The sequence below is a fragment of the Anopheles aquasalis genome, chromosome 2 (genome assembly GCF_943734665.1).
Source record: "Anopheles aquasalis chromosome 2, idAnoAquaMG_Q_19, whole genome shotgun sequence".
NCBI classification, from domain to species: domain Eukaryota; kingdom Metazoa; phylum Arthropoda; class Insecta; order Diptera; family Culicidae; genus Anopheles; species Anopheles aquasalis.
The window spans coordinates 43,389,498-43,414,717 of NC_064877.1; the positions used below are offsets into that span (position 1 = coordinate 43,389,498).

Here is a 25,220-nt window from a genome sequence, read left to right on the forward strand (position 1 = left end):
CACACCATTTTTGCTGGCTCCGAGTGTCCATGGTGATCCGGTGGATGCTGGGATCACCCGAGCTTTCCTGCCGTTCACAGGCCCAGGTCGTTCGACTTCGCTGCCATTGCCCAACCGGTTCTCAACCTGGGGTCCCGGACCGGGCAATCCCTCTCCGGTCTCTCCGGGGGGGCTGCAATTATTATTTACATTTCTCCATCGACTGCAAATTACCGAGTATAAATAACATATCAATTATTCCATTGAACAAAATTATTTAACATCTATTTTCGGTAACCCGTTTTGGGGTTCACGTTCGCGTTCGCGAGTCGGGCTGCTCAGCCATCTTTCGTCTGCTGAGCGTCTCCCTCCCACCAACGGGGATTCAGTGGTTTGACCGATCACGATCAGTTTGGTGGAGAAGTGGCAGTGGTTTTCGTTAGGATTCCAAATCTGACGGGCGAGTGCTTCGCTTGTGCGCTGGATAGGCGCGTTGAGGTGCATTTGGTCCAATGAGAGGGGCTGAAAGTCGAACGATTTTGCTTTGCTGTGGATTGAAGCATGTCGCTGAAGGGCTTGGAAATGGCGTTGTTTGTTCGTTGCTGGGCAATTAACGAATGAGGCTATGAGAAATTAGTTTTAAGAGAGGTTATCTTTTGGACTTGGTTTTGGTTACGACCAGGGAGAATTAGAGAATAATTACTAGACGTTCAATCAATCAAGGTTTTTTTGAGAATTTTATCAGTTACTGATTATTCCACGTAAATAAGCATAACGTATGCATTAAAAAAAGAGACAAAATTTGAATGGTGACAAAAAATAAACTATGGCAGATAATTGACTTCTGTAAATTACATATGGAAAGGGAGTTTATCAGTTTATTCGTAAAAAAAATCTGTGCCATTACATGCAGGATTCCGGCAGTTGGCCGATAATTTCGACATGGCATTCGAAAACATATTTATGCACATGTTTTTCAACTATTTCCGTGCATTTTTAATCAATGCTCCTCCACTTTTGCAATAAATTGTTACAATAGATCCTACGTTTAAAGCACACGATGCCCTTTTTGGACGTATCAGGATACTCGTTTTGGAAAATGCACAAACCTCGGAACGATATTCCTTTACATTTTTCGCCATCACGATTAGCGTTCGAATGATACAGCTGTGAAATTTTGTCTGATGGCTCATGGATAATTACTATTGATGCTGCATTTTTAGTTTCTGCAGTGCGATTGACAGTTTGCCCATGAAAAATCGGCAAATTTTGTCTCGTTTATTTTAATGCATACGTTACTTGGTGATGCAGCTGTATGTATAAGAAAATAATGTAACACGTTAAAGTATTATAGATTTTGAAGCATTACAGATATTATAACATTATTGCAAATAACAATTATCTAGAGAAACAAGAACTAACTGTCCATTATGCTTGATCTAAGCACACAGTTCGAAGTTGTCATTTCTGATATCTACAAAGTAGGCTGATGCTGATTATTCTAATCGGTCTGAATCATGCATTTAGTTTATGCTTTTCTGAAAACTTTAATCGAATCTAGCGAATTTATTCAGGTTATTAACAGCTCTATTCTTACTTTAATTCATTCAATATAGATCCAAAGAGTTTATTGCTGGTTCTGCTAAATAGTTTACCTGTTGCTTTTTCCCCGCCTACTTTATTTCTCTTACTAGGCACTCTATTCCTCTTTCTAGATATCTTTTATAGAGAGACAGATTATTTATTAAAACTTGAAAACCGCTAAAACATCGATAAAGCAAACAAATCTGTTGGTAACATTCCATAAACAGCGTAAACCGACTGTTGAGAAATTCGCCCTTAATCCTTTGTTTCGACAACTAAATAGTTAATGGTGTCGGTAGGATCGCTTCAGCCATCGCAATATGGTCCCTTTGCGCCCCGTCACCATTCAATTATCCCTCCCATAATCACCCATAAACCCTTTCCCATGCGTACCACACATAAACGCATAAAACCACCCAAACTCCTAGAAGGATACAGGAGCGAAAAAAAATCACGTTCCCCGTAAATCCGTCCGTCTACTTCTGGTCTGGTTGCTGCTAAAATATAATGCAACCGAATGCGGTAGCCCGTCCTTTTTTTTTTGTCCGGGTGTGCCGCGAAGCCTCAATAAAATGCAACAACAATCCGCCGCTTGGATGTCCCCGGCGAGCCGGACCGTGACTGCCCTCGGCCTGCCAGTGTGCTTGCAATAAACAGATTTCACGGATATCGTTCGATCTAATTTAATAAACGACAACGAAAACGCACGCGTGAAACTCGGACCGTGCGCGTACCACATGCAGATAAACCCGGGCATGGCATGGTGCATGGGAGAGGCGCTGGCCACCATTCTTCGCTTCTCCGGCTCTGGTGCTGCGTTCGTCCTTGTCCCATGCAGTTCCGTGCGCTTCGACTATTTATCTTTAAATCTGTGATGCTGATGGCGTCCGTTGTGGTCCGATACGCTCGCTCTCGTCCTCGGCCTCGTCCCCGCAATCGTCGAAGCCTAACGAACGGTTGTTGTTGGGTTCTGAGCTCGGTCTGATTATTTATGGCCGAGATCGACCATTTACAGGCGGACGGGTGCGTTAAGCCGGAAAAGGGGTTCACCGTTCAGCGAGCCAGCAAGGATTGGCTCCGTTTGGCAGTGCTTTTTTGTGTGGTGTTCGCGGGACCCTAAAGCGAGCCCCCGAGGGGAAGCGTATCGCAAACAAAATGGCCTACCGGTACCGGGTTCATCTGAAAGCTATCGAGCCTGCGCTGCGCTCTCGCCCACTATCATTCGCCCGGGCCATTCGCTTGGGCAAACCGACTTGGGCCATGGTGTCAATTTTGTTGCGATGGATACGGTTGCCGGTGAGCCAGATAGATGTATCCAATCATTGGTGACACATTGCTGCTGCTGGTGGTGGTGGTGGTGGTGGTGGTGGTGGTTGCTGGCAATTGCAGCTGTCGGGAAATTAGAAACAGGCCGCACCCTCCCGGGGGGAAGAAGGCGATGAGGGAAAGGACTACCAGGTATTGACCAGGTGCTGGCTGGCTGACGATGTTGTTTGTAGAAAATTTGTTTGATTGTAGACTGGCCGGTTGCCAATCTGTGGTCCATTCCAATGGGGCCGGAGCTTGTCGGAGTGCTTTAATGTGATTCATATCCTTGCGAATTGGCCCCGGAGTTGCATCTAATCTGAATAATTAACTCGTCAACACTCACATGTTCGTTGAGTGCAATGCGTGACTTGAATCGTATTTTTGTGAAGTTGTTAGTTGTGTTTCGAAACATCCATTGACATATTTTGCGTTCCACAAGATTTCACATAAACTGAAAAAGTTGAGAGCTACACATAATGAAGGAAATTTGTATTAATTTCCACCAACACAAAAAAAAAGTAACAATAGACTTGATCCTCTATCTTGAGATGAAAAGTTTCTGTGACAGAAAAGCGACGCGCTCCTCCTTTTTCATTCTATCCACCCTTATGAAGGATATGGGCACCAAATAATGAAATGAAAGAAACCAGTCAGGACAACGGCAATTGAAACTCGAACCTCGAACTGTAATAGGTTTGCGGTATTGAAGGGCTCACACCTCGAACACTGCGGTACGCTTTGCAGTGCTCAGGGCTTGGTGATCAGGGGTAGGCTGTAGAGAAAAGTGCAGCGAACGTGTCAACGAGATTGTGATTCTGATTTCCCTCCAGTTCGTTGCTTAGAAAATAAAAGAGAAAGAAGAGTGAAAAGGTCCTGACTCCCCCCGGGGCGAACGCGATCGTTATCTGCCATTTTGGGAAAATATGTTCCAAATTTGACACCTCGTCCGCTACGGATGGGTGTGTGTTCTACGGTGGCCACAACGATCTCGGTGCACCGATAAAGGTATTAGTTTAATGTTCCCTTTCCTCCGTTTGGTGAAAAGTTATCCCAGGCTTCTTCTCGCTTCTGCTACGAACGCGGCGCTACAATCTGAGCAAAATTGTGACAATCGCTCACAGCCTACTGCTAGCATTCGGTCGGTAGTGGCAGATGATTGTCGTCATTTTAAGGTTTTTACCGGATGAGGATTGTATGCATGGCCTTTACCGTTCTGGCTAGCTGCGCTGTTCCACGAGTCTCCGGCAAGGCGCCCTGAAATGGATCCTAATCCTTCGGAGTGAGATACACATCGCAGCGATGTGTGGCAGTAGATAACTCTGTGTGGTGTGGCGTACCGCAGTGTGATTTCAAATCCCTCACCGGGAGTGCATCTGTTGGAAAGGATCCATTGAACAGGGGCTCATCTTTCGCACTTTCCTCCGTACAAATGAGACGTTAAACATGATCCTGAGCATCGAACGCGACGCAAAATCAGTATCCTCATTACTCATTTGATGGAACTCATTTTTCGGACAATCCATTTATGGAAACAACAAGCGAACAATGCGCGGATTGACATTTCAAAAACATTTCGGAACACTTCGGACCGAGCCGTCTGGCCATTGTTCTCACGCGTAAGCTATCAAAACTAATATTCTACTTTCGCCGGTGGTAATTCCGGGTCTTATCCTACCGCCAAACCGACATCGAACAGCGTTGCTGGCAACGGTAGTAAGGCGCAAACGTTTCCATTGTGTCGGTGTCTCATCCCGTGGCACCTTCCACGGCACCTTGCTTCGAGTTCGAGTAATGAAATACTTTTGGAAAGCAATTTGTGACTCACCTGAACACGCGCGACACAATGAAGAAAATGAGAAAAACCTGCCTGGTACCTGGCTGCCAGGCGTTCGTTCGCGCAAAAGCACAGCCTACTCCCACGGAATGACGGATGACGATGGATGACGGTGAACGAGGAATTAGGAAGCGGGATCATGGTGGAAGGCGCCGTTTTGCCACGGCAACGACGGTCTCCGTTGCCGCCCACCCCCTTTGGCGAAACCATTTGTCATCGGTGCGATTGTCGCGAAGCGTGACTCGCTGGTATACAAAAGGGATGGGAGGGAACATTTTGTTGACATTTCATGGGTTTGGCCCCCGGCGCCCGAAAACCTCTAAGTGTTTTTCGCTGATTTCATGTTTCGTTCATTGTTTCCCCAAACCCCCTCCCCGTGATGCGAGTGGAGTGATAAGGGGCGAAACGAAAACAAAAAAAAAGATATTAAAAAACATTCCACCACGGCGGAGGGCACCGTGTTTCCGTGGGAGATCCGTGGCACACCAGCCTGCAATCCGCCCATCCATCCAATCGCTTCTCCATCGCAAGCTTCGAGGCTAGCTAATTTAGGCTGCGGCTAGCCGTTGAGTGATTTGTAATCTAAGTGATGACGGCCCCGGGGGTGTTTGGGGACACACCTTCCCCGGGATTTCATTCGTAAATCATGTTCACGGTCTGTCGCACAGGCATGTCACAATGAGGTGCCGGTTGAGTGTCGAGAGATGCCAGATTACATGCCCGACACGCTCTACCGACCGCTTGTACAAAATGGAGGATGCTTACATCAACACAGACCATAAAACATCACTCAAGATGTACCCAGATGCCATACAAGCCCCGAATGGTGGGTGAATCTGTGATTAATGGTGACTACTAGGCCGTCTGGGTCTAGTATAAGTGCTTACCAGCGTAACTAATGTCTCTGCCATCCTCCCCTAAAACCCGAGCAATCGAAGCCAACAATTCTCGGGCGCATTAATTGTTATTGACCCCGGGCTGATCCGTGCAATCAAAAGTAGTCAATTGAACCGTTGTCTGAGTCTCTGGTTCCAATTGAATATATTGGGCTTGGGCTGGGCTACGAAACACGCACCACAGCGACCGGGAACAGCACCATCTACGGCAGCCATCATGTTTCGCGTGACAAGCTCCATCCCACCAGGCCACAGGCCTCGCTCATTATCTCACCTTTGTATGCATCTTCGTTCCGGTCGCTTACCGTACGAACGCATCAGTGACAGAGAACCAACATCACCACCACCAACATCGTCGCAACACTCGACAAACTCGGCTGCTCGGTTCAACTGAGGGGTTCGGTCGCTTACACCGGAACCCGGCCCAAACGAGCCAAGCGTGACACATCTGGAGTACACAAACGATCATCATCGTCATCGTCATCATCAATCGTCATTTATTGGCCTCATCTAGCTCCGCCCAGGAAATGGTACCAACGTGGAAGGGGCTTTCATGGAGTGGAACCGGTTACTACTGCGCATCCTCTTTGTGTGGCGTCGTCGCTACTCGCTTCTACTTGCCGCTCCCCCGAAAGCTCTCATCCTATGTATCGCCGGGAGGCTTACTGCGGCTCGTGATTGCGAGCATGAGTTGATGGCACCAACGGTCTGTTTATAGCGGGCTACAGACATACGGTTCACGCGCTGTGCGAAATACTAACGACTCGACCTGTGATGGAGCAGCTATCGTGAGCCGAAAACACATGTTCGACATTTGCCACCCCGATAGGCTTCACATGCCATGAGTCCTGTTGCTGTTTCTTTTTCATCTTTTTGGTCAACAACCCTTTGGAGTGAAAGTATCGATTGGACCGATCCCTGTGTCATGCGATGCGATGGTTTTGTTGGAAGAGGGGAGGGGGGGGGGGGGGGGGGTTCAAGCAGAACTGGTAGTGTGCTTGTGTCATAACATATAAATATGGGATAATCATGAAATATGGGATCATAATCGTAATGTATTTCTGGTTATTGATGTGAACTAAAACAAAATCGATTCTTGATGGCGATTTGTCATTAAAAAAAGGAATAAAATTGATTTGCTTTTAGTTCAAAAACAATTACGAAGTTGTATTCATCATTATACTAATGAAAACTACAAAAAGTGTTTAATTTTTGGTTCTCAATCTGGACTGCGGCGTTTGAAATTGATGGCAATACCAAAAGCCGTCGGTACTTGCGATGCGGAGTTGACTGTTATGACTGTTATTTCACAAGAATATCTTGGCGCGGTTTAGAATTTCTTCTTATACACAATAGTTTATAAAGCAATGTATTAATATTCCGTTTTTAAATAACCGAAAACCAGCTTATCGTCGATCGAACGGGATAGTTACACCTCTAATCGTAGACCAGAGGACAGCTGGCAGCCTGATAGCAATACATTTCCAATGTATATTTTCAGCCATTTTTAAATAAGCCTGGAAATCCTCTTAAATTTTTAATCCTTTCAATTATTCAAATAATTTAATTGTGTTTTTTTCCGCAAGATCAATTTGTATTAAAAGCTAAAACATATCAGTCGCACGTTATAAAGAAACGCAAAATAGCTTTTGATATATTTTCTTAAAATGCCTGTTCCAATTGTATTCGTAGGTTATATGAACAAAACTTGTGTGATTTGTGGATGTACGTTTCCAAAGATGTGTTCGAAAGAAACTCCAAAATATCATGAATCGTAGCAAACTGCTCATACCGCACTATAGCATAGCAAGCTGTGACTTTTTTTCGTTCAATCGTTGCTTCTTTGGCGCACAAATCAACGGATGTCACTAACTTTGGAAGTTTCTCTTAGTTTCGGAACAAAGTGTATTGTCGTTTGTGAAAGTGTTCAGTGAAATTGTGTGTCAAAGTTTTCTGTTGTGTACCTTCCACTGAGATATTAAGAAGATTCTGCAGATTTACTTCCAAAACCGACATAATACCGTAGCGGTGTCAATTGCGATTTTCTCAGTTGCACATTGATCCCACATGGAAAAAGTGGGGGGGGGGGGATTTCTCAACCACAAAACCATAAGACAACGCCACAGATGGGTAACGTGATTTGATTTTAATTATTAAATTTATTTTTCATAATAATTAATATAATTTGATTGCAGCATTCTATGTACAGTGGGTTTGTTGTTAGCTTGTTTGTTTGTCTGTTCGAGCGGCTCTTGAACCACTCTCTGCACTTCTCTCACCTTTTAGAACTGAATCCTTTGCCCCCGTTTCTGCTGGGCGCGTGCCTGTGCTTTGCTACTTTAACAATATCATTGCTTGGTTTAATTTTGCTTCACAAGAGATTTACTATGATTAATGCTGCACCCTCACACTCGCGCGTTGTAGGAGATCTGGTAGCCAAACGTCACATTGTCCTTCGTCTACTTTCCCAAAAACCCCATCTTGATCCGCCGCAGAAGGGCAAACGGTAAAGCCAGGGTACTTCTAATGACCACCATTTTGCTTCAAACGGTTCCCGTCCAGTCCTTGCCAAATGTCCAATGTTGACGATTTGTGTTGTTTAAATTAAATTGTCCTAAACCACGGCCACCGTTTCCTTCGAGGAAAGGTGATTTCGGTCAAATTGCTTGCCTCAAAATATTGCCAATCGATCCGCCTCTGTCGTCCATCCGCTTCGACCGATCCGATGTTCTCATAAGCTTTACGAGGTTAATGTTTTTTCTTCTTCCTTCTCCGGAAATGCCGTTGCCTCCTTGCGTTTTTTTTTCTGTGCGCTCCGTTTCCTTAACTACTGATGCACGGCCCTCCTGGAATCCCCTCGGGATAAAACAAACTACTTTCTGGGACTATTTCGAGCTCGCTTAAAGCATCAAACTAATCAGCTACTACCGGCTACTATGTGCATATATTATTTGCATTTATTATTCAACATACTACACCAATCGTTGTCGCACTGCACGAAGCGCCACAAACCTGCAATCAGCGCGTTCTCTGCGTGTTGCGCAATTGGAACTCTCGTATCCATATCATTAATCAATAGTTGCTTTACAATATTTATATTTACGTGTTAGTTTTTGCTATTCGCCTTTCCCTCTCTCTCTCTCTCTCTGCCCTTTCCCTCTCCACCTTCCATTTGCAGCACTCGTTTATGCTCAATTTCCTCAAATAGTATCCTCATGAATTTGCATGCATAGTTTGTGAGTTGTGTCTCGTTTGTGGCTTTCCAGTTTTCTCCGCTTCCATCAGCTTCTATCTTTCCACACATTTTTGCTACTATTCGCCTCGCCTCGCCACTTCGGGTTTGACTTTCCTGCTCCAAACAGCTAATAGTGGTGCGCCACTTTCCTCCAAATGCGTCGCGTCGCTTCTGTTACTGCTACTTGCTACCTCCTCTAGGCTCGATCCAGACCTCGATCCAGCAGTGGCCAACCGGTGAACTCTCTTTCCTCTCTCTTTGTGCTGCTCTTTTTTTTTTTGCGCAAATCGTTCGCTCGTATTTTCATAAAACTAAACGAGTGAACTCATTAACTTAATGACTTTATAAAATGGAAAGGGTTTTCGATTGTTTCGTCACTTTATCTCTCTCTCCCTCTCTCTCGTTCGTCTTCCATTGCCCCGATGTCGTCCGGTGCAAGGCCGGAGCGTACTCGAGCGAAAAGTTATTTCTGGTTGCTGCACTCACCCTGTTTCCCTGTGGCGCCCTGTTGTGGATGTTTTTCTGCACTGCATTAGTTAAGAGGTTTCTTTTTTTAAATGTGGAACACAGTTTTCATTAAATTTCCACACAAAAATTAAAAAAAAAACAGCAAAAGTGTGAGCAATGGTAAAAGTGGCTGCTCTCGACGCGGATGTATCGTTTGCTCGAGTGCTTGCCAAGAAGGAAATAAAAGAATTTCCTGCCAAAAAAAAAACTCTTTCTGCGCGCCCCCCCGAATGCGCATGTGCGCGAACGGGAGCGGTGGTTATGTACACCGTGCACTTACATACTTGGCCAGGCGTCCTGTCGGCGGATTAGACTAACCACTTCACGGGTGCGGCAAAGTTTTTGGCGAAACAACTTCGAAGGAAACATCGGCATCGGAACGTACACCAGACGGAAAACACATAGACCAGCGTAGAAAAAGGTAAAAAAAAACACATTTTATCCTTGTTGGCCTCACCACAGGTATTACACCGAATGAGGATGGTGAAAAACCATGCCTGTTCTGTACAACGGAACATGCCGGAACCGTGTTCCTCGCGAATCTCCACCGCGAACATAAAGTTTCATTTTACAACACCAGGACACCACCGAAGGGATCGGCAGCGACGGATGACTCCGTTACGCAAAAATAGGCTCGAGACCTGGTTGCCATCACGACGGCTGTGGCAGTAGAAAATCAAATTCACTAACCATCAAGCAAGCCACGCCACGGAACGGAACATCCGTCGCGTCGTGTTACTCGCTAACAACCCGTTCCGGTTGTCATCGTCGAGCAAGAGGAAACCAGGAAGTTTGGATGTTTTGATGCTGGATCGTGATCTCTGTTCCCGGAGCGAAAAAAAAAAACTGTCATCCCTGAAGCGCGTTAATATGCGTTACCTTTGCACCGTGACCCCAGCAACACCACCACGCGGCTCACTTATCACGAAGCTTCCTTCGGTTTCGGTGACGGTGAGAACGGTCGATGGAGTATCGAGGTGGTGGTGGTGGTGGTGGTGGTGGCGTTGGTGGTAGCCGCACTCGGTGCCGTGCTACTGGCCGAACTGGACACAATCCGCACGATACCGCTGGCACTGAGCCCATTCATGAGGGCGGTGGCCGCAGCATGGTGAGCAGCATGGTGGGAATGCTGCGGATGCGGATGGGCGTGAGGATGGTGCGCGTGGGGATGATGTACCGCGTGCAGGTGATGCGGATGATGTGCGTGAGGGTGTAGCGAGAGGGCAGGATGATGAGGTGGTGGCTGTTGGGATGCGGCCGCTGCTGCTGCTGCAGCTGCCGCTGCCGCTGCGGCTGCCGCCGCCGTATGCTGGAGCAGCTCGGCGTTCAACCGCGACGGAGAACTGACCCGGATTCTCAGCGGGGACATTGGCTGCAGCAGTGAAGCGCTCGTCGCTGCCGTGGTCGCTGCCGTGGTGGCCGCTGCCACCGATGGTGTGCTGACGGAATGAGGTGTTCCGGGACGTCCATCGGATAGCGGATCACTCGGACCGTGATGCGCCAGCCCGTCCCGTGCCGCGTGTCCATGGCCTTCCTTCCCCGTTGGGGTGGTGTTGAGGGTGAGGGATGCGGTCGTTGCGCTGCTGTTGCTGCTCGGCGAATCACTCATATTGACCACCGTCGTCAGCATCCCGGCACCGCCCGCCATACTGGTCGGAATGCCCACGGATCCGGCCACACTGACGGCCAGCGAGTGCGGTAGGTGAGGTTGGGGCCGTAGCACGGTCGGCGTGAGCGGTAGATGCGTCAAACCGATCGGTGGCGAATGCGTATTGATCGGTGGCGAATGATCGCCGAGTCGATAAGGCATGAATCTACTGTTGAACGAACCTGATAACGTGACGCGAAGAGAGAGAGAGAGAGAGAGAGAGAGAGAGAGAGACAGAGAGGAAGAGAGAGACAGATTAAAGGACGATCAATAAATACGAGTTCACAACAGAGAGCGCACCGCAGTCGAAACTTACCAGGTAACAGACCGCCGGTCAGGTGATCACCGAAGCGGAAAGAGTGTAGCGAGGCGAAGCTGCTCCGGAAGTCCTTCTCGCGGTCATCGTTCAGCCGGTCCTCGGCCGAGCCCGGCAGCGAGCTGGGACTGTGCTGCATCGACATACTAGGAACTGGCGAGTGTGTACCGAGCGAGATGTCGGAATCGGAATCCGTGTCCACCGGTGACAGTGGCCCTTCGCCACGCCTTGGCGTCAGCGAGGACGATCCGGACCCGGACAGTGGTGGTTGATTGTGTCTGAGGGCGAGTAGAGAGGAGAAAGGAGAGAAGAAAAGTGAATGATTAGAAAAGTGTGTTAACAATAAAAAAAAAAACCCGTGGCGGACGAATTGGAACATTCATTCATTTTAATAATCGCTCGCATCCGTGACCGTGACCGCCGGTACATTCCTGTGCCCGTGTGCTCCTCTTCTGTCCCTCGAGTGCCCTACGATGCAGTTAATCTCTGCGCCCCTCTCTGCGCCCCTCATCGCTGGTCTGTGGAATGGTTCAGGCTACGGTCCGGCTCCGGTCACTAATAGCAATATCTCGTGACGCTCGTCGCAAACGCGCCAAGACAATAATCTTCTTCGATCACTCGACAAACGGGGGGTTCCGGGGGTTCCGAAGACAAACACTCACGGAGGCAAAGATACGGATCAGATTCGGTGTTCAGGAAGGGAGGAAGGAAGGGGAAACAAAATCAGACAGAAGGACAGATTAAACGGGGCAGGAAGCTGGCACAGGACTGGCGACTGGCGATCGAAACAAAAATGCCCGAAAGTCCCGCTGAAGCCAATCGCCCAGAGCTCCCAAAAACTCCGAACCGAGAAGAGCCAGAAAAAAGTGCCTTGTCATAGTGTTTAATACGAGGTTTCCTCGAGCCTCTCGATGACGCCATACTGGATGGTGGATTGATTCCGTGCTGCTCCGTTCCCTGGCCCCTACCACAGCAGACTGGCGTTTCGTTGCACTTTTGTTTGACACTAAGCGTAACACGATGACACGGTACATCAGCTCGTGCTGCTGCTGCTGCTGCGGCTGATGCTCAGGCTCCGTGGTCACACCCGAACGGAGACGGATTATTATCCGGAACGACCGGAGTGAGTGTGGGTCTGCCCAAAATTGGGCTGGCTGGCAGCTGTCTAAGAATGCTAATTAGTCTGCCTGACGACGACGACGACCGGGGATGGCGTCAACGGAGAGTAGACGCCATTCGAAGGGAATCGAACTTTGGGCCATCTTCAAACTCGCCTTACTTCACTAAACGGTTAAGGCGACGAGGTGGCGAGGATAGAATTTCTCAGTAGGAGCAGTGTTCGGTTTGCTGTGAACAGGCACACTTATCAGGAACAGGAAATGGCTGCTGGAACCAACAAGGCACTTCGGAGGGTCCCGCGATCACATCATCATGATCATTTCCACGGAACACTCTTGACAGTTCAGTGCAGTGTTTCCTGAGGTATCCCAACCACACAGTCGGGCGCATAGAAGTGGAAATGTCGTCAGTATTATGGGACCAGAAGGAAGAAGGAAAACGGAGGCAAGCTTCTGATGCCAGCAATGAAAGAAGAGCAAAACGGTCTCACTCACTTTCGCAGTCGAGTGGAGTTGGATGGATGGCTGGTTGGCGCCGGAAATGAAAATGCCCTGCGTCTATATTTACACACTTTGATTTAATAGGTGTCCTTTCCCGTTTCGCTCTCTCACCACCGTTCGCAGATGGAATGTCTGTAACCTTTTGCTGGAGTCACCTACGAGGGAGTCGCGGCTGGTGCAGTGAGCAGGAGACGTCTTACACATGGTCATCCTAATGGGCACCAGGATGAAGGTCCTTCGGGAGGAGCAGGAGGAGGAGCAGGAGGAGGAGGATGAGGAGTAGGTAAGGCCATAACCGCAAACATTCCCCGCCGGCTCTGGAACGCGTGCTTATGTGGTTTCGATGTTTGGCGTGTATTTGCCGAGGATATGATTACTGGAGGTTACGAGGGTGTGCATTTCTTAAGGGTGGGCTTAGGTTTTTTTTTGAAACCATCTTTATTTTTTTCATAAATACTGATCCTTTCAAGAATATTGTGTAAAACGTTTAGAGCAATTGAAGATAAAACGGACAAAGTTTCCAAAGTCGGTGGCCATCGTAGCACTACTGGTCCGATCGATTTAATATTTTTAACACCTTATCAGCACATTATTTTCCAGGTAGCCTCGTCGGGTTTTCATAAAAAGTGTTGATACTTTCTTTTTAAAACACTTTTGAAAAGCTTGTATTTTTAATTTGAATCGAAAAATGCATTTTTTAAAGATTCTTTAACTAATCCCCCCCAAAAGCCGACAAAATATGCTTGAAAAGTTGCAGTATACTATGACATTTACAAAAACATTTATAGGTCGATAGTTTTCTGCAAACAAATCCGTTTTTGGTTCGAATCAAAAGACTTGCCACTTTAAGCGACGAACCCGGTTTGATCATAGTGTGATGTATTTTCCACTTTAAAAATTCTGCCAAAAATCGAAAAAATGGAGATTCAACAAAAACTCGACGGGGTTACCTAGATAAACTCATATTCTGTGACAAAATATATTAATTTGTATATTTCAAATGACTCAATAAGTGTCTACGATGGGACCGGAAAAAGTAGCTTCCTGAATTTGATGCCATGCACGCAGTTTTGAATAAATCTTCTCCAAAGTACAACCAAATATTATTGAAAAGTAGATGTTATGGCATTATATGAATATGGCCTTTACTTTCAAAAATTAAGTTGAATGGTTTCTTCACAAAAAATCGTCAAAAATGAGCCATTTTTCTAGCCGAAAGCCGAGCTCAGTCCCTCCTTTAAGGAGATCCATTAAGCCATCGCTCTGAAAACGATCATTTAAAAGTAGACGATCGCACTGATCCATCTGGGGAGCGAACCAACCGCATTGCGCCTCATCAGTTTTCTTCAAGATGGAAAAGGGCGGAGAGAAAAGCATCGCTTGATGTCATCATCGTTAGTTAGTCCGTGCGCATGGAAACAATCTGTCACTGTATCGAAACGGAAAAGAGAACTGTTTCCGTTTGTTTGACAGCTGTCTAGCAAAGCGTTTGAATTTCAAAATAACCCAATCACCAAGCAGGCGCACCCAAGAACGGCGCATCATGTGGCGCTTAATGCACCTCCCCTCCCCTAGCCCTAGCTCAAGCACAAGGACAAGAAAGAACCATTTTATCGGCCAAGAGTCAAGGAAAAGAGGGACTGGGAAACTCGAGAAGGAAAATATGAGCGAAGAAGAAGCAAGAAGCAAGAAAAAAAACAAAACAACTTATTAGAGAGACGAAGAAACACAAACCCAGCCCAGCCACGGCAGTAATCCTAAACAAACTGTTTCCATTCTCCCGCGCCGCGATCGGGATGGTGCACTTTCTTCGAAGAAAAGCATAAGTAAACACACTTATGCGAGGACAAAAGTGGAGACAACGGCAGCAATCTACTCTGGGAAAACGGCACTAGAAGGAAGCGGAGGGTGTATAGGTTGAGGAGGATGAAAACAAAAACAACTCGCAGCAGACGCAGCACCAGGAGCAGCAGTCAAGCAGGGTGGCGGTGGAAACTGTATGGAAATGGAATCGTTTCGTTTGCCAAAGAGCAATCAAATAGACAGTTATAGCTAAGACTCCACTGCCGTTCGGCCTCAGGCCGGTATCGGCTCCGATATCGCGCTCTCACTGTCAGCCAGCTCAATACTGCGCACGGTATCGAATTACGATCGCTTGCATTTGGGATCCTGCGATGAGCGGCACGGTGCCGCCAGTGACCAGCATCATGGTCAGCCAGCCAGCGTACTGTCCTCACAATCCTCGATCCCACGCTCATGACCACACGGACAAAACACACAAACACGAGTGCGTTTTTAACGTCTTTAAAATACGACAAAAGCCGTTCTGGGCCCGGTCCATCAACACTTCCCCCGGGATTCCCATTTCGGCAAATTATGCAAAACCCTGCCCCTGCGCAAAAACACAGCATCCGGCTGTCAATTTCAATTTTCCGAAACCATTTTCAAGTCCGAAACAAAACGGCTCCTCATAAATGATGAGTTGATGACGCTTTTTAGCATTGTACCATGACCAGCAGCAGTGGTCGCAATTAATTGTGGAATCAAAATAAACACACGAAGGCGCACGCAGGAAGATTCAATAAAATATGCTAATGTTACTGCTGCTCCAGTGGCCAACTGGCAGGATCGCAAATGAGCCATCAAATAGAGAGAGAGAGAGAGAGAGAGAGAGAGAAAGCGGATATCCCAGCGTGTCCTGCCCTAAATGCTCCCTCTCTACGCCACATTATACCACCAGTGATATTGCTGATGTTGTTGATGATGGTGATGGTGATGGTGATGAGGACTGTTGTGACAAATTCGAGCATTTCGAGAGGAGGTGATGAGACTCGTGAAATAGAAGTAGAGAGACAATCGGCATTTGTTTACGGTACGGATGGTACTAGACAAACGATGGCGAGCGGAGAGACACTCGCATCGCTCTATTTGTTCGCCAAATTTACACCAAACCCTCTAACCGGCGCTGTCACCCTTCTGTTGCTTGCGCTGCTGGTTGGAATGGGGTGAGGCGCGTAAGATTTACAAATAGACTACAGAAGACCCGTCGTCGTTGTCGTCGTCGTCGTCGTCGTCGGTGTGTCATCGAGCGGAACCGTCATCGGACGGAGTATGACAAATTATCACCATCGAAAACCACCACCAGCAGCGGCTCCGTCTGTGGTTGTTCCATTTTTCGCATCCCCTTCGCCGTATGTCAGTCCCGGTGGTATGGTGCTGCGGTTATAACCCTTCCGCCGCCGGACTGACCGATAAATGCCTCGCAGGCGCACAAGTAAGTCCACAGAAGGGGATTGCCACAGTTGCCTCGGGATGGGTAATGGTAATTGAATTGAGCATTATGCAGAAAGGGTTGAAGTAGCAGTGGAAGCGTTGCGCTCTTGGCACTGCCAGGAACTGCGCATAAAATTGCAAGTGAACAGCGCAAACCAGAAGGCCAACAGAAGACAAAGGCGGTGGCCAGCTAGTGCTGCTAGTGCGGTATTTACTCAGATGGAAGTGAGCAGAGACCACGCACCGACGACGATTGGACGATACAGTGGTTCGTCAGCAAACAACAATAAACCATCCGCAACCACAACCAACACAGTGGCTCTTTATGCCCATATCGTCAACCATATTGTTGTGGTAACGACCGCAAGCGACCGAGGTGCATATCTGCAGCGATTCACAAGTCAATCGATGGATGGATTCGATGGGATTCAATTGTTTTCCATTAATGGGAGTAGACGTGGAGGCATCGGACCATTCGGAGCTCGAGCCCCGGCTGCAGTAGGAGAACAATTATAATGGACTTCAATATTGATTCTTTCGGTTTGCATGTCGTCTGCAAAACGGATTGCAGCTGATTACTGTTTAGCGCCCGAGTGTCATTCGTGTAGTAAGATGGCGAAAGGATTTGTTTCACTCAACAGTGAACGTAACCAAAAAAAAGAAAAAGCAGTTACTCTAGTGCACCCTGGAGGGCTACTACACCCGATGGCACCTTCACAATAATGTGCAGGTTATGTTTACCAAACATGGCACCAAATATTTGCGCCCGATAGTTTCCTTCCGGCACGGTGCCCAGGACCCAGGCATCTTCCGGTTTTAACGAAATGAGGCGTGCTAGATGTTTACCAACGGCTACTACGCCTGCCTGCCTGCCTGCCTGCCTTCCGCCAGTAAACGTCAGATTGGCCGTCAGATAGCAGCAGAGCAGGCCATGATGGTGATGATGATGGTGATGATGATGACGATGGTGGTGGCTGACCTGTGCGACCTGAGTAGACACACACAGAGCACAGACATAAAGCTGCTTGCAATCATCATTACAATCAGTCCAGTCCAGTCCAGTCCTGCCTGGCTGCGCTTGGCTTGGGTGATCCTTCAGCGATGATTATTGATTTCCAGCATTACACACGACTGAGAGAAGGTTCGATTGATTGCAGAACGCCCACTCGACCACACACTCTCCGGGTTGTGCGTGCGTGCAGGATGGAGGATATAATGGTTTTTGCTGCAAATCGATGGAGACGATTAGGTTGTCAAGTGCGTGTCCGGCGAGTGTCTGTGACTTCCCGTCTCCCCCAGTCTCACACCGAGAGCACAACAAATGTGTAAGTGCTTTGTGTCGACTCCCGGTACGGGATGGTAAATACATATATATGAACATGCACTTACTGTCTGCCGGTGGCCTCAAGTGAAGCGGAAAAGTTGGATCAATAAGATCCCCTGTGGTAAGCTACGCGTATGATTCGTGAGAAGTGTGGTCAGCAGATTCACAGAATCGTCTAGAAGAGATGTCAGGCTAATGCAAGCTCCAGTGCAGTAGTTCACAGTCGAAAAGCGTTCATTTTTTGTTTGCAACGCCAAGTAAGGGATTGCAGGAACGCTGAACTTACGAGCCCTTAATCTGTACCGCTCTCGTTGGCCCTCTTTTCACCAGCGCAGCCCTTCCAATACTGACACCACAGTACACAAGTCTTGATCCGAGCACCGACCGTCGGTCAGATATCAAATGTCGAGCACAAGAAACACGAGCACTGGGCTGGCTGCCCCGTATCCCTACATTCTCATTCTCATAACCATCATTTCACACGTAATAAAGTTACGAAAATCTTTCCAATCCCCCCCCTGGCACAGATACATGACGGTGCTCACGTGTCCCTGGTCTTCAGTTAACGCCACACATACCGGGGTTCGGAGGGGAACCACGGAGTAATTGAATATCAAAAGTGTAATACCCAAAACAGAACATGCCAAAATCGGTTCCTCTGGCCACTCTGGCCCGTCTACAATAGAGCCGTAGGGGACTCTGGTCTGGTGGGATCAGGTAAAAACGGCACGCTGGTTATGGAAGATTGAGCTGGGGAGATGTCGCCCTTACGGAAGGACCGACCAACCGACCGACTCACAACGAGTCTCATTGACCTTCAACTCCGCTTGCGTGTGTTGTGTTCCTTGCCCAATCCTTGGTACAACCAACGGTCCCGGTCACAATTTAACAAAGTTAAGCTCAACCCCTCATGACTGGATGGGTGAGTGAGTTTCAAGGGGGAGAGGGTGGCGGAAAAAAAACCCAAAATACAACCCCGGAACTGCCGGCGAGATGAATGTTTATTTTTGAACGAAAAAAAAAAACCGATCCTGAAACCGGCGGCCATTGTCGAGCGTTTGTCGTGTTCCCGCTAGTCACCATCAAGCGGGTAGGGGCCAGATTTGATTCAATAATCATAATATTGTTGGTTTTTCCTGGTTATACCTTCATTTTCTAATACCCAATTGCTTTTCCCTCCCGCCCTTCGCACACCCACGCGCCCGCTATAGTTTCCTTGTGACGTCGGTTCCCTCCCCACACCCCCCCTCATTCACGCCATCCATCCGGTAGACCGCCAAATATTTGAATATATTTACGGCCTAAACTTAATTTGTACAACAATAGAGCCATTATTTCGCGCCCTCGGCCCTTTCGTCACATCGCACGGCACCGGGGGGGGGGGGGGGGGGGGGGGTCCCTGGTGCTACCGAGCGACGACGCCAACCGAGCCAACCGGCAATCGTTAAGGAATTACCCGAATAATGAATATAAATTAGCGTGAAAAATTAAAATCCCAGCTTGTTGTGCATTTCATCGGCTCACGGATCGGTGGTGCCCGGACAACAAGGAGCTCACTGGATGAGCCCGTTGATGGCGGAAGTCATCACTTCAACAGCCTCCGGCACAAGCACCAGGCACCAGGCTGGCGGTATCGACTCCCGGGAAGTTGCAAGGAAGGCGCGCACACTTCGTAGCGAATGTCCTGGCATGCGAAGTCCACCGTTGTGAGGGGTTGTGTCTAAGGCCCGCAGGCACGCACTACTAGACAATCCGTGAAGGAGCAGCAGGATACGCTTATACCGGCACACCGCACCGCCAGAGGACAATATCGTTGCTCGTTGTCGAGCGTCTGTTGTGGTGGTTGCGGTCCGTTTTTTTCGGGGGGACAATTTAAACGGTGATCGAATTAGAGAGAGAGAGGGGAGCTGCGGAACCTTGGCATCGAGAACTAACCCGTTTACACTACACATTACACTCCACGACTCACCGACTGCGCTTTAATGGAGTTCTCAAACGTCGCAAGAGCAGAAACGTAAACCAGATCAGTGGCCACATCCGCAGCTCTGCAGGCAGACAGTGCCTTTGTGATGTTTTTGATACTGGTGCCATCCGGTCCGGTCATGCATGGCCTGCTGAGAGTGACAGCCTGCGGGCAACTTTTGATGGAAAAAGTATTTCACCGAGCGCCGCAGCGCCTACTCAGCGAGATGAAAGCTAACTGTCACTGCCCTGGGAGACTTCAATGACGGTGACGAGGTGAGCCAAAAGGATGCCAGGCCAGAAAGGAAGAAAGGTTCCTCGAGACATTATTCGCAAACATATTTAAAAAACCCGGTAAACAAATTGTTCCGCAAAAGTGTGATTGAATCTCGACATAGACGTCAGGCGCGGGGAACGCGGCCGTATAGGCGGACCAGCGGTCGAGGGGGGGGCACATTCCCGCACAAAAGGGTAACAATAAACGGGAATAATGAAGACGTGCTACGTGAGGGCACATTTGTCTTGCGGCTTGCACCACCAAACCAAACCGGCACTCTGGCACTGTTGGCGGAACCAACCGGCCAATTCGACACGCATCTCAAGTTCAAACCGCGGTATGCATTACCGCGAAGGAAGCAGTTCTGGCCGCCGAAGCGCGCCCGAGAAGTCACACTAATGACTTTATTATCTTCGAGCGCGCGCGCGCGCGCCCGCGCTCCCCTCGGTTGGACGGTTGCTCGCGAAAGGGTTTCTCGCGCCTTCGGGGCATGGGGCCAGCACAATGTAGCGCGTTGTGGCCACACCACAACCGGTGGACACGGTCCGGTGGCGCGTTAATGCGGCTGCCAAATGTTGCCGCCAGTCAGGGTATTGCTTTCGCGTGTGAGAGAGTAGGGGGGAGGGGGGACCACAACGGATCAATCATCTTTCGATCTGGGCCCTGCGATGGAGTCATTAGTAACCTCCACTGCCAGCATCCTGCGGTGTTGTGTAGCATCCATCGATCAGTTTCCAACGGTGCCCGGTGCTCAACCTTTCCTTTCCGGGGTCCTTTGGTCCTGCGCCGCGTGATGGTGGCGCGAGAAGAAAGGGATCCCAAGCACCGGTCCAGACAGGCCAGCGACCAGTGGCCAGTGTGTATCGAAACGTGTATAAATAATTAATTAACTTATTGTTACACTTAATAAGATAATTAGCCACGGAGCACCCACTGCCCCCCTTGGACCCCAAAAAACCCCCAGTGGGGTGGATCATCATTCCGATCGGGCAAACGATCCGCACGGATCATTATCGTGCCCAGCGAAGCCAGCCCGCAAGGCGATCGCGCGATGGGAATCCATGGCCTTCCATCCTTTGGGCACCGCGTGTGGCGCCCTTCCCCGCACTGGTCCCATTGGCCATCTATCGTCTGTCGGTGTCGAACCATTCCAAGGTATCGCCGCCAAAGCCCAAGCGACTGCGGCGCTCACTTGATCGCCAGTGAAACGTGAACCGCCGGTGTTGTTACACTCTGTTTCATATAAAGTTATTACCGCCACCGCTTGTCCCACCAACCGCACGGTGGCCACCTTGGCGGACAGACCGGCGGAGCAAACAATGGACCACAATGTGGGGCTCTGCGTAACGCAATTCCGCTGTGCGCGCTCTCCAGCTTGCCCTTGTTTCTTGCTCCTTTCCTTTTCTGCTTCTTTTTTTTGCTGCTGCTGCTGCTGCTGCTGCTGCTTCTTGCGGCCTCGGTTCGATTCTTACCAGCGGTGAAAACGATGATGCTGCCGCGGACAAGCAGCGCATCAGAATCGCGCTCGTCGGCAACAACAAACGCCGATACCGCGCCAGGGAGGGAGCATCTTCTTCTTCCTCCTCCTCTTCCTCTTCCTGTGGCGCACTAGATCTAAAGGGAGTGTGAATTTGAAAATGATACGACCACGTGGCCCGCACCTGAAGGGTGGGAAGGGTGGCAAAAAAAAACACGTCGGTGGTAATCGCACCGCTCCCGATCGGTAATTAACCCTTCGATGAGCCGTCCTAGTGCACCGGGAGCAAACGATGGTTTGGAATTGGATCTGCTCACACACGCATGCGACACCTTTGAACGCAACGGATCGCATTCGCATTTTGATCTCGTTCATTAGCACCGCTTGTTGGTGTCGGATCGGATCAATAATAGAAAGAAATAGATCTCTCCCGGTGTTGGCGCCAATGAAGGGTTTTTTTCGCGCCGCTGTTGTTGCAAGGAAGCCACAAAAAATGGGAAAACCGAAGGCATGAAGGCCGAACCCGGCGATGGCGGTGTCAGAAGGCAATAAATAGCTCCGACGACGGCGGCGGCGGCGCGATGATGATTGTGCTCCCGGCGAGAGGTGGAAAGCATTTCAGGCAACAACAACACCCTGTTCCCGGTTTCCAACCCCAACCAGCATGGCATGCCAGCGGAGCACGGTACCGTGGCACGATATCGGCAACATGTTGCGAAACATTCCTCGTGAGCACATCGCAGCAAGCCTTCGCAGTTGCTGCCTGCGAAGCCGCAGCTGGAAAGCATCTGGCTGGTGACAGGACGCGAAAGGACGGGAAAAACGCTCAAAGTTCGTGCGCGCTTTAATTGTTGCTGTTTTTGTTGGTGTGCGTCAACTGTGTCGTCCTTGGCTGCTGCCCTGGCGCGCTGTGTCTACAAAGTGTGTGCCTGCCCTGTGGAGTAACATCTTAATTCAATTGGCTGGCAGAAAAGAATAAGGGCAACCCACCCGGTAAGGTAAGGGATAAAGGTGGAGGTTTCATCGATTAATGACCTGGCACCAGACCAGGCCTACTATGGCCGTGCTCGCCTTGGTAACGCACCGGTTGGTGGTTGATTTTCAGCAAATTTGGTCCGACTCCAGCCGGAAACCACCTTTCAATCATTTCCATTTCATCTGCTCCAAACATGGCCCCACAGCCGCACAGTGTTTTGCCCTTGCAATGATGGCTAATTTACGGCCAGGTAAACAGCATCATCAATTCAAATGACCACACTACTCGCGGTTGTACGCGGTTGGAATCATTCGCCCCGAAAACCGGACACCCATTAGCCGCTTTTGCGCCGATGTCGCGTCGCCCGTCCGTCGGTGCAGTAAACTGATAACGATAACGATTAAATTTTATTTCCCCGTCGCGTAACAAAACAAGACCGGAGCCATCATTCCGCGTGCCGCGACTCACAAATGGGCGCTGGATGTCGGTTGCAAAAGTAATTAAACAAGCGAAGCGAACACCACCTTGCTCTGAAGGTCCCGGGATCGATCACAGTTGGCGAGCAACCGCCGAGAACCTTGTACGGATCGTGTGGACCCGGACTGGAGCGAACCGGGACACACCTTCACCAAATGCGGCCAAACGGGAGCGAAGGTTAAAATTATAAAGTGATAAAAATATTTGACCGGCCAGGCCCGAACGAATGACAAATATTCTGCGGAAGAATGTTCTCGCGCTCGCGATACTGTCGGTGGCTATAAAGCCGGCGAACAACAGGAGCTGCCGAAACAGAAAAGGGCATCACCGTGGACCGCGTGGCCGCGTAGTGATGGTTTGCCTGATTATTTGTAATAATTATACCATTCACGATCGCGGTTCGATGCACCGAAAACCCGATGCCAGAAAGTGGCCAACCCCACGGATCCAGTGCACGATGGTTCGATGGACGGATGGACTTGGCCAGAGAGCGCGAACGCGCGCGAATATCGCATCGCACAACTAATAAAGTCATATCGCCAAACGAAACTTCGAACCGATCCTTCTCGTGGCATGCGAGATATTCCGGCGAGAGAACGGTGGAACCGAAAAAAAACGTGAACTGCACAGGCTGCTGCTACTGCTGCTGGTGATACCCCGACGGAAAAGTCATCTGCAACGTTGTGACGAATTTTGACGGTTCGGTTTTTGGGGCGGCCATTGGGACGATAATGGAAGCGACAAAAATTCAAAATTCCAAAGCAATCCAGCGCAGTGGCAGTAGGCTACTCCCCGTCTATTGTCCTTCAGAAGCGGGAGTTCAAGATACGGAACTGATCGGATCGGTATTTCGAAAAGGGCATAAAACTGAATGGCCACTTTTTAGCGGCCGAGCTGGTTCGAAGTCCCGGGGAATTTGATCATGATCACGCATCGCACAGAGGTTGGACACGGAAAGAGGGGCGCGGTGCGAGGGCGCCACGAGCGTGAGTTTAATAATTGTTCCACTTTTGCGGTGCTTGTGTGTGCAAAAACATATGCTACTGGCAATTATGGAGACAGTTCTCTCGGTTTTTTCCTCTTTTAATTGCCTCCAAGAACTAAGAACATTTCGTCATGCCAAGCGTCATGGCATAACGTGTTGTCTCGGTGGCATAAATCATCAAAAAAGGATGGCTCTAATTACAACATCGATATTTACAGCTCGCCAGGCCAGTGCTTTTGTTTTTTGTTGGAGACAACATACAAACATGCTCGAGCATTCGATCCCAAATGGTGGACTACAGCATTCATGAATTACTTATCAGCTGTCGGCGTGTCGTATCACGTGCAACCTTAAAACGGTTCCAAGGGGATGATGACATTTATCCACAAATGTATCACCATCGTCACCATCCGTCTTCTGGTCCGGTCGGATCCCATTGTGTCCAAATCGAACGTCTCCCAATAGAGGAGTAACAGGAGGGGAAACGAACGAAACACTTGTACAAACTGTGCTATAATTGCTTCATTGTTCGCCGTTCGCCATCGTCGCCAAATCAATTCTCCGGCTTTGGCAGTCTCCAGAGTCCGCTCTTTTCGGATCGGATCGCCTTCCCTTTCCTTCCGCCCGTCAGTCGCTTAAATAAACGTAGCATCGGCAACATATCTTACGCTCGAGCTCAGCTCAAGAAGACGGCACCGAAGTACCGCGCACGGAGTGGCGAATCGACGATTTGAGTTAGGGTGTGCTGTCTCCGCTTCCTAAATTCGTTAGATTCAAAGACTCGATTTGCCATTGTTACTACAATTTGAATAACAACAAACCCACACCATTTCTGCCGATTCGTCCTCTTCCTTTTAAGCGAGGGTGCGCCGGATCCGGTCTGGTGTACTAGCACGAGGGTGACCTAGCTCCCCCGGTCGTTGGCTCGATTTTTGGCAAAATTTGGCGGTTTCGGGAAGAAAGTAGACGCGACTCCCAAAAATCAGGCCCCCCAAAAGACAGACGCAAATCAGCAAATCAGAAATCAAATGATCAACGAACGTACGGTTTCGGGATTGCAATTCGCGAGAGAGAGAGAGAGTAAAACAGGGAACTGAACGACATCGACATTCAAATCAAAAATGGTACAGCACGATTGATCATCTCTGAGAACGGTTCCGCATGTACCGTGGAACCAAGACAAACCCCCTTCGTCCCTTTCTGGCAGGAATGATGCAATGCCGGGGCAATCTGAAACATAATCCATCGTGGATAAACAGTTTGCTCCTAGGATAGCTGATCCTTCGCTGAACCCTGGACCGGTGTTCCGTCCGTAGCTGCTTGCGAGTATCATCCCTTACGTCCCGGTTTCACGTCGACGAACAAATAGGAATCAAATAAAATCCTTTTTTAACTTGCGTTCCTCGCGGCGTACGTCGCGGCGGAATGAGATGAACCCCCTTGTGAAGGGGGTAGCGTCTCTCCGATCGGTACTGCGTTACCCTCGGCATCACATGTGCTTGGGTTTGAAACCCAGTTTCAACATTTTGTGGGTCAGGAAGTT

General features: G+C 49.0%; 2 protein-coding genes across 2 annotated transcripts in view; one reads left to right on the top strand and one right to left on the bottom strand.

Annotated features, from left to right (window-relative positions):
* Nucleotides 1-25,220, top strand: part of LOC126569821 (ER membrane protein complex subunit 7 homolog) — a 118,691-nt gene that overhangs the window by 55,157 nt on the left and 38,314 nt on the right. The window lies entirely within an intron of this gene.
* Nucleotides 10,266-25,220, bottom strand: part of LOC126569809 (protein Optix-like) — a 54,796-nt gene continuing 39,841 nt past the window's right edge. Inside the window, exons 4-5 of the mRNA XM_050227180.1 lie at nucleotides 11,308-11,585; nucleotides 10,266-11,173 (exon numbers count right to left, since the gene is read on the bottom strand). Coding sequence (XP_050083137.1) covers nucleotides 10,266-11,173; nucleotides 11,308-11,585 — 1,186 coding nt within the window. The remainder of the gene's footprint in view (nucleotides 11,174-11,307; nucleotides 11,586-25,220) is intronic.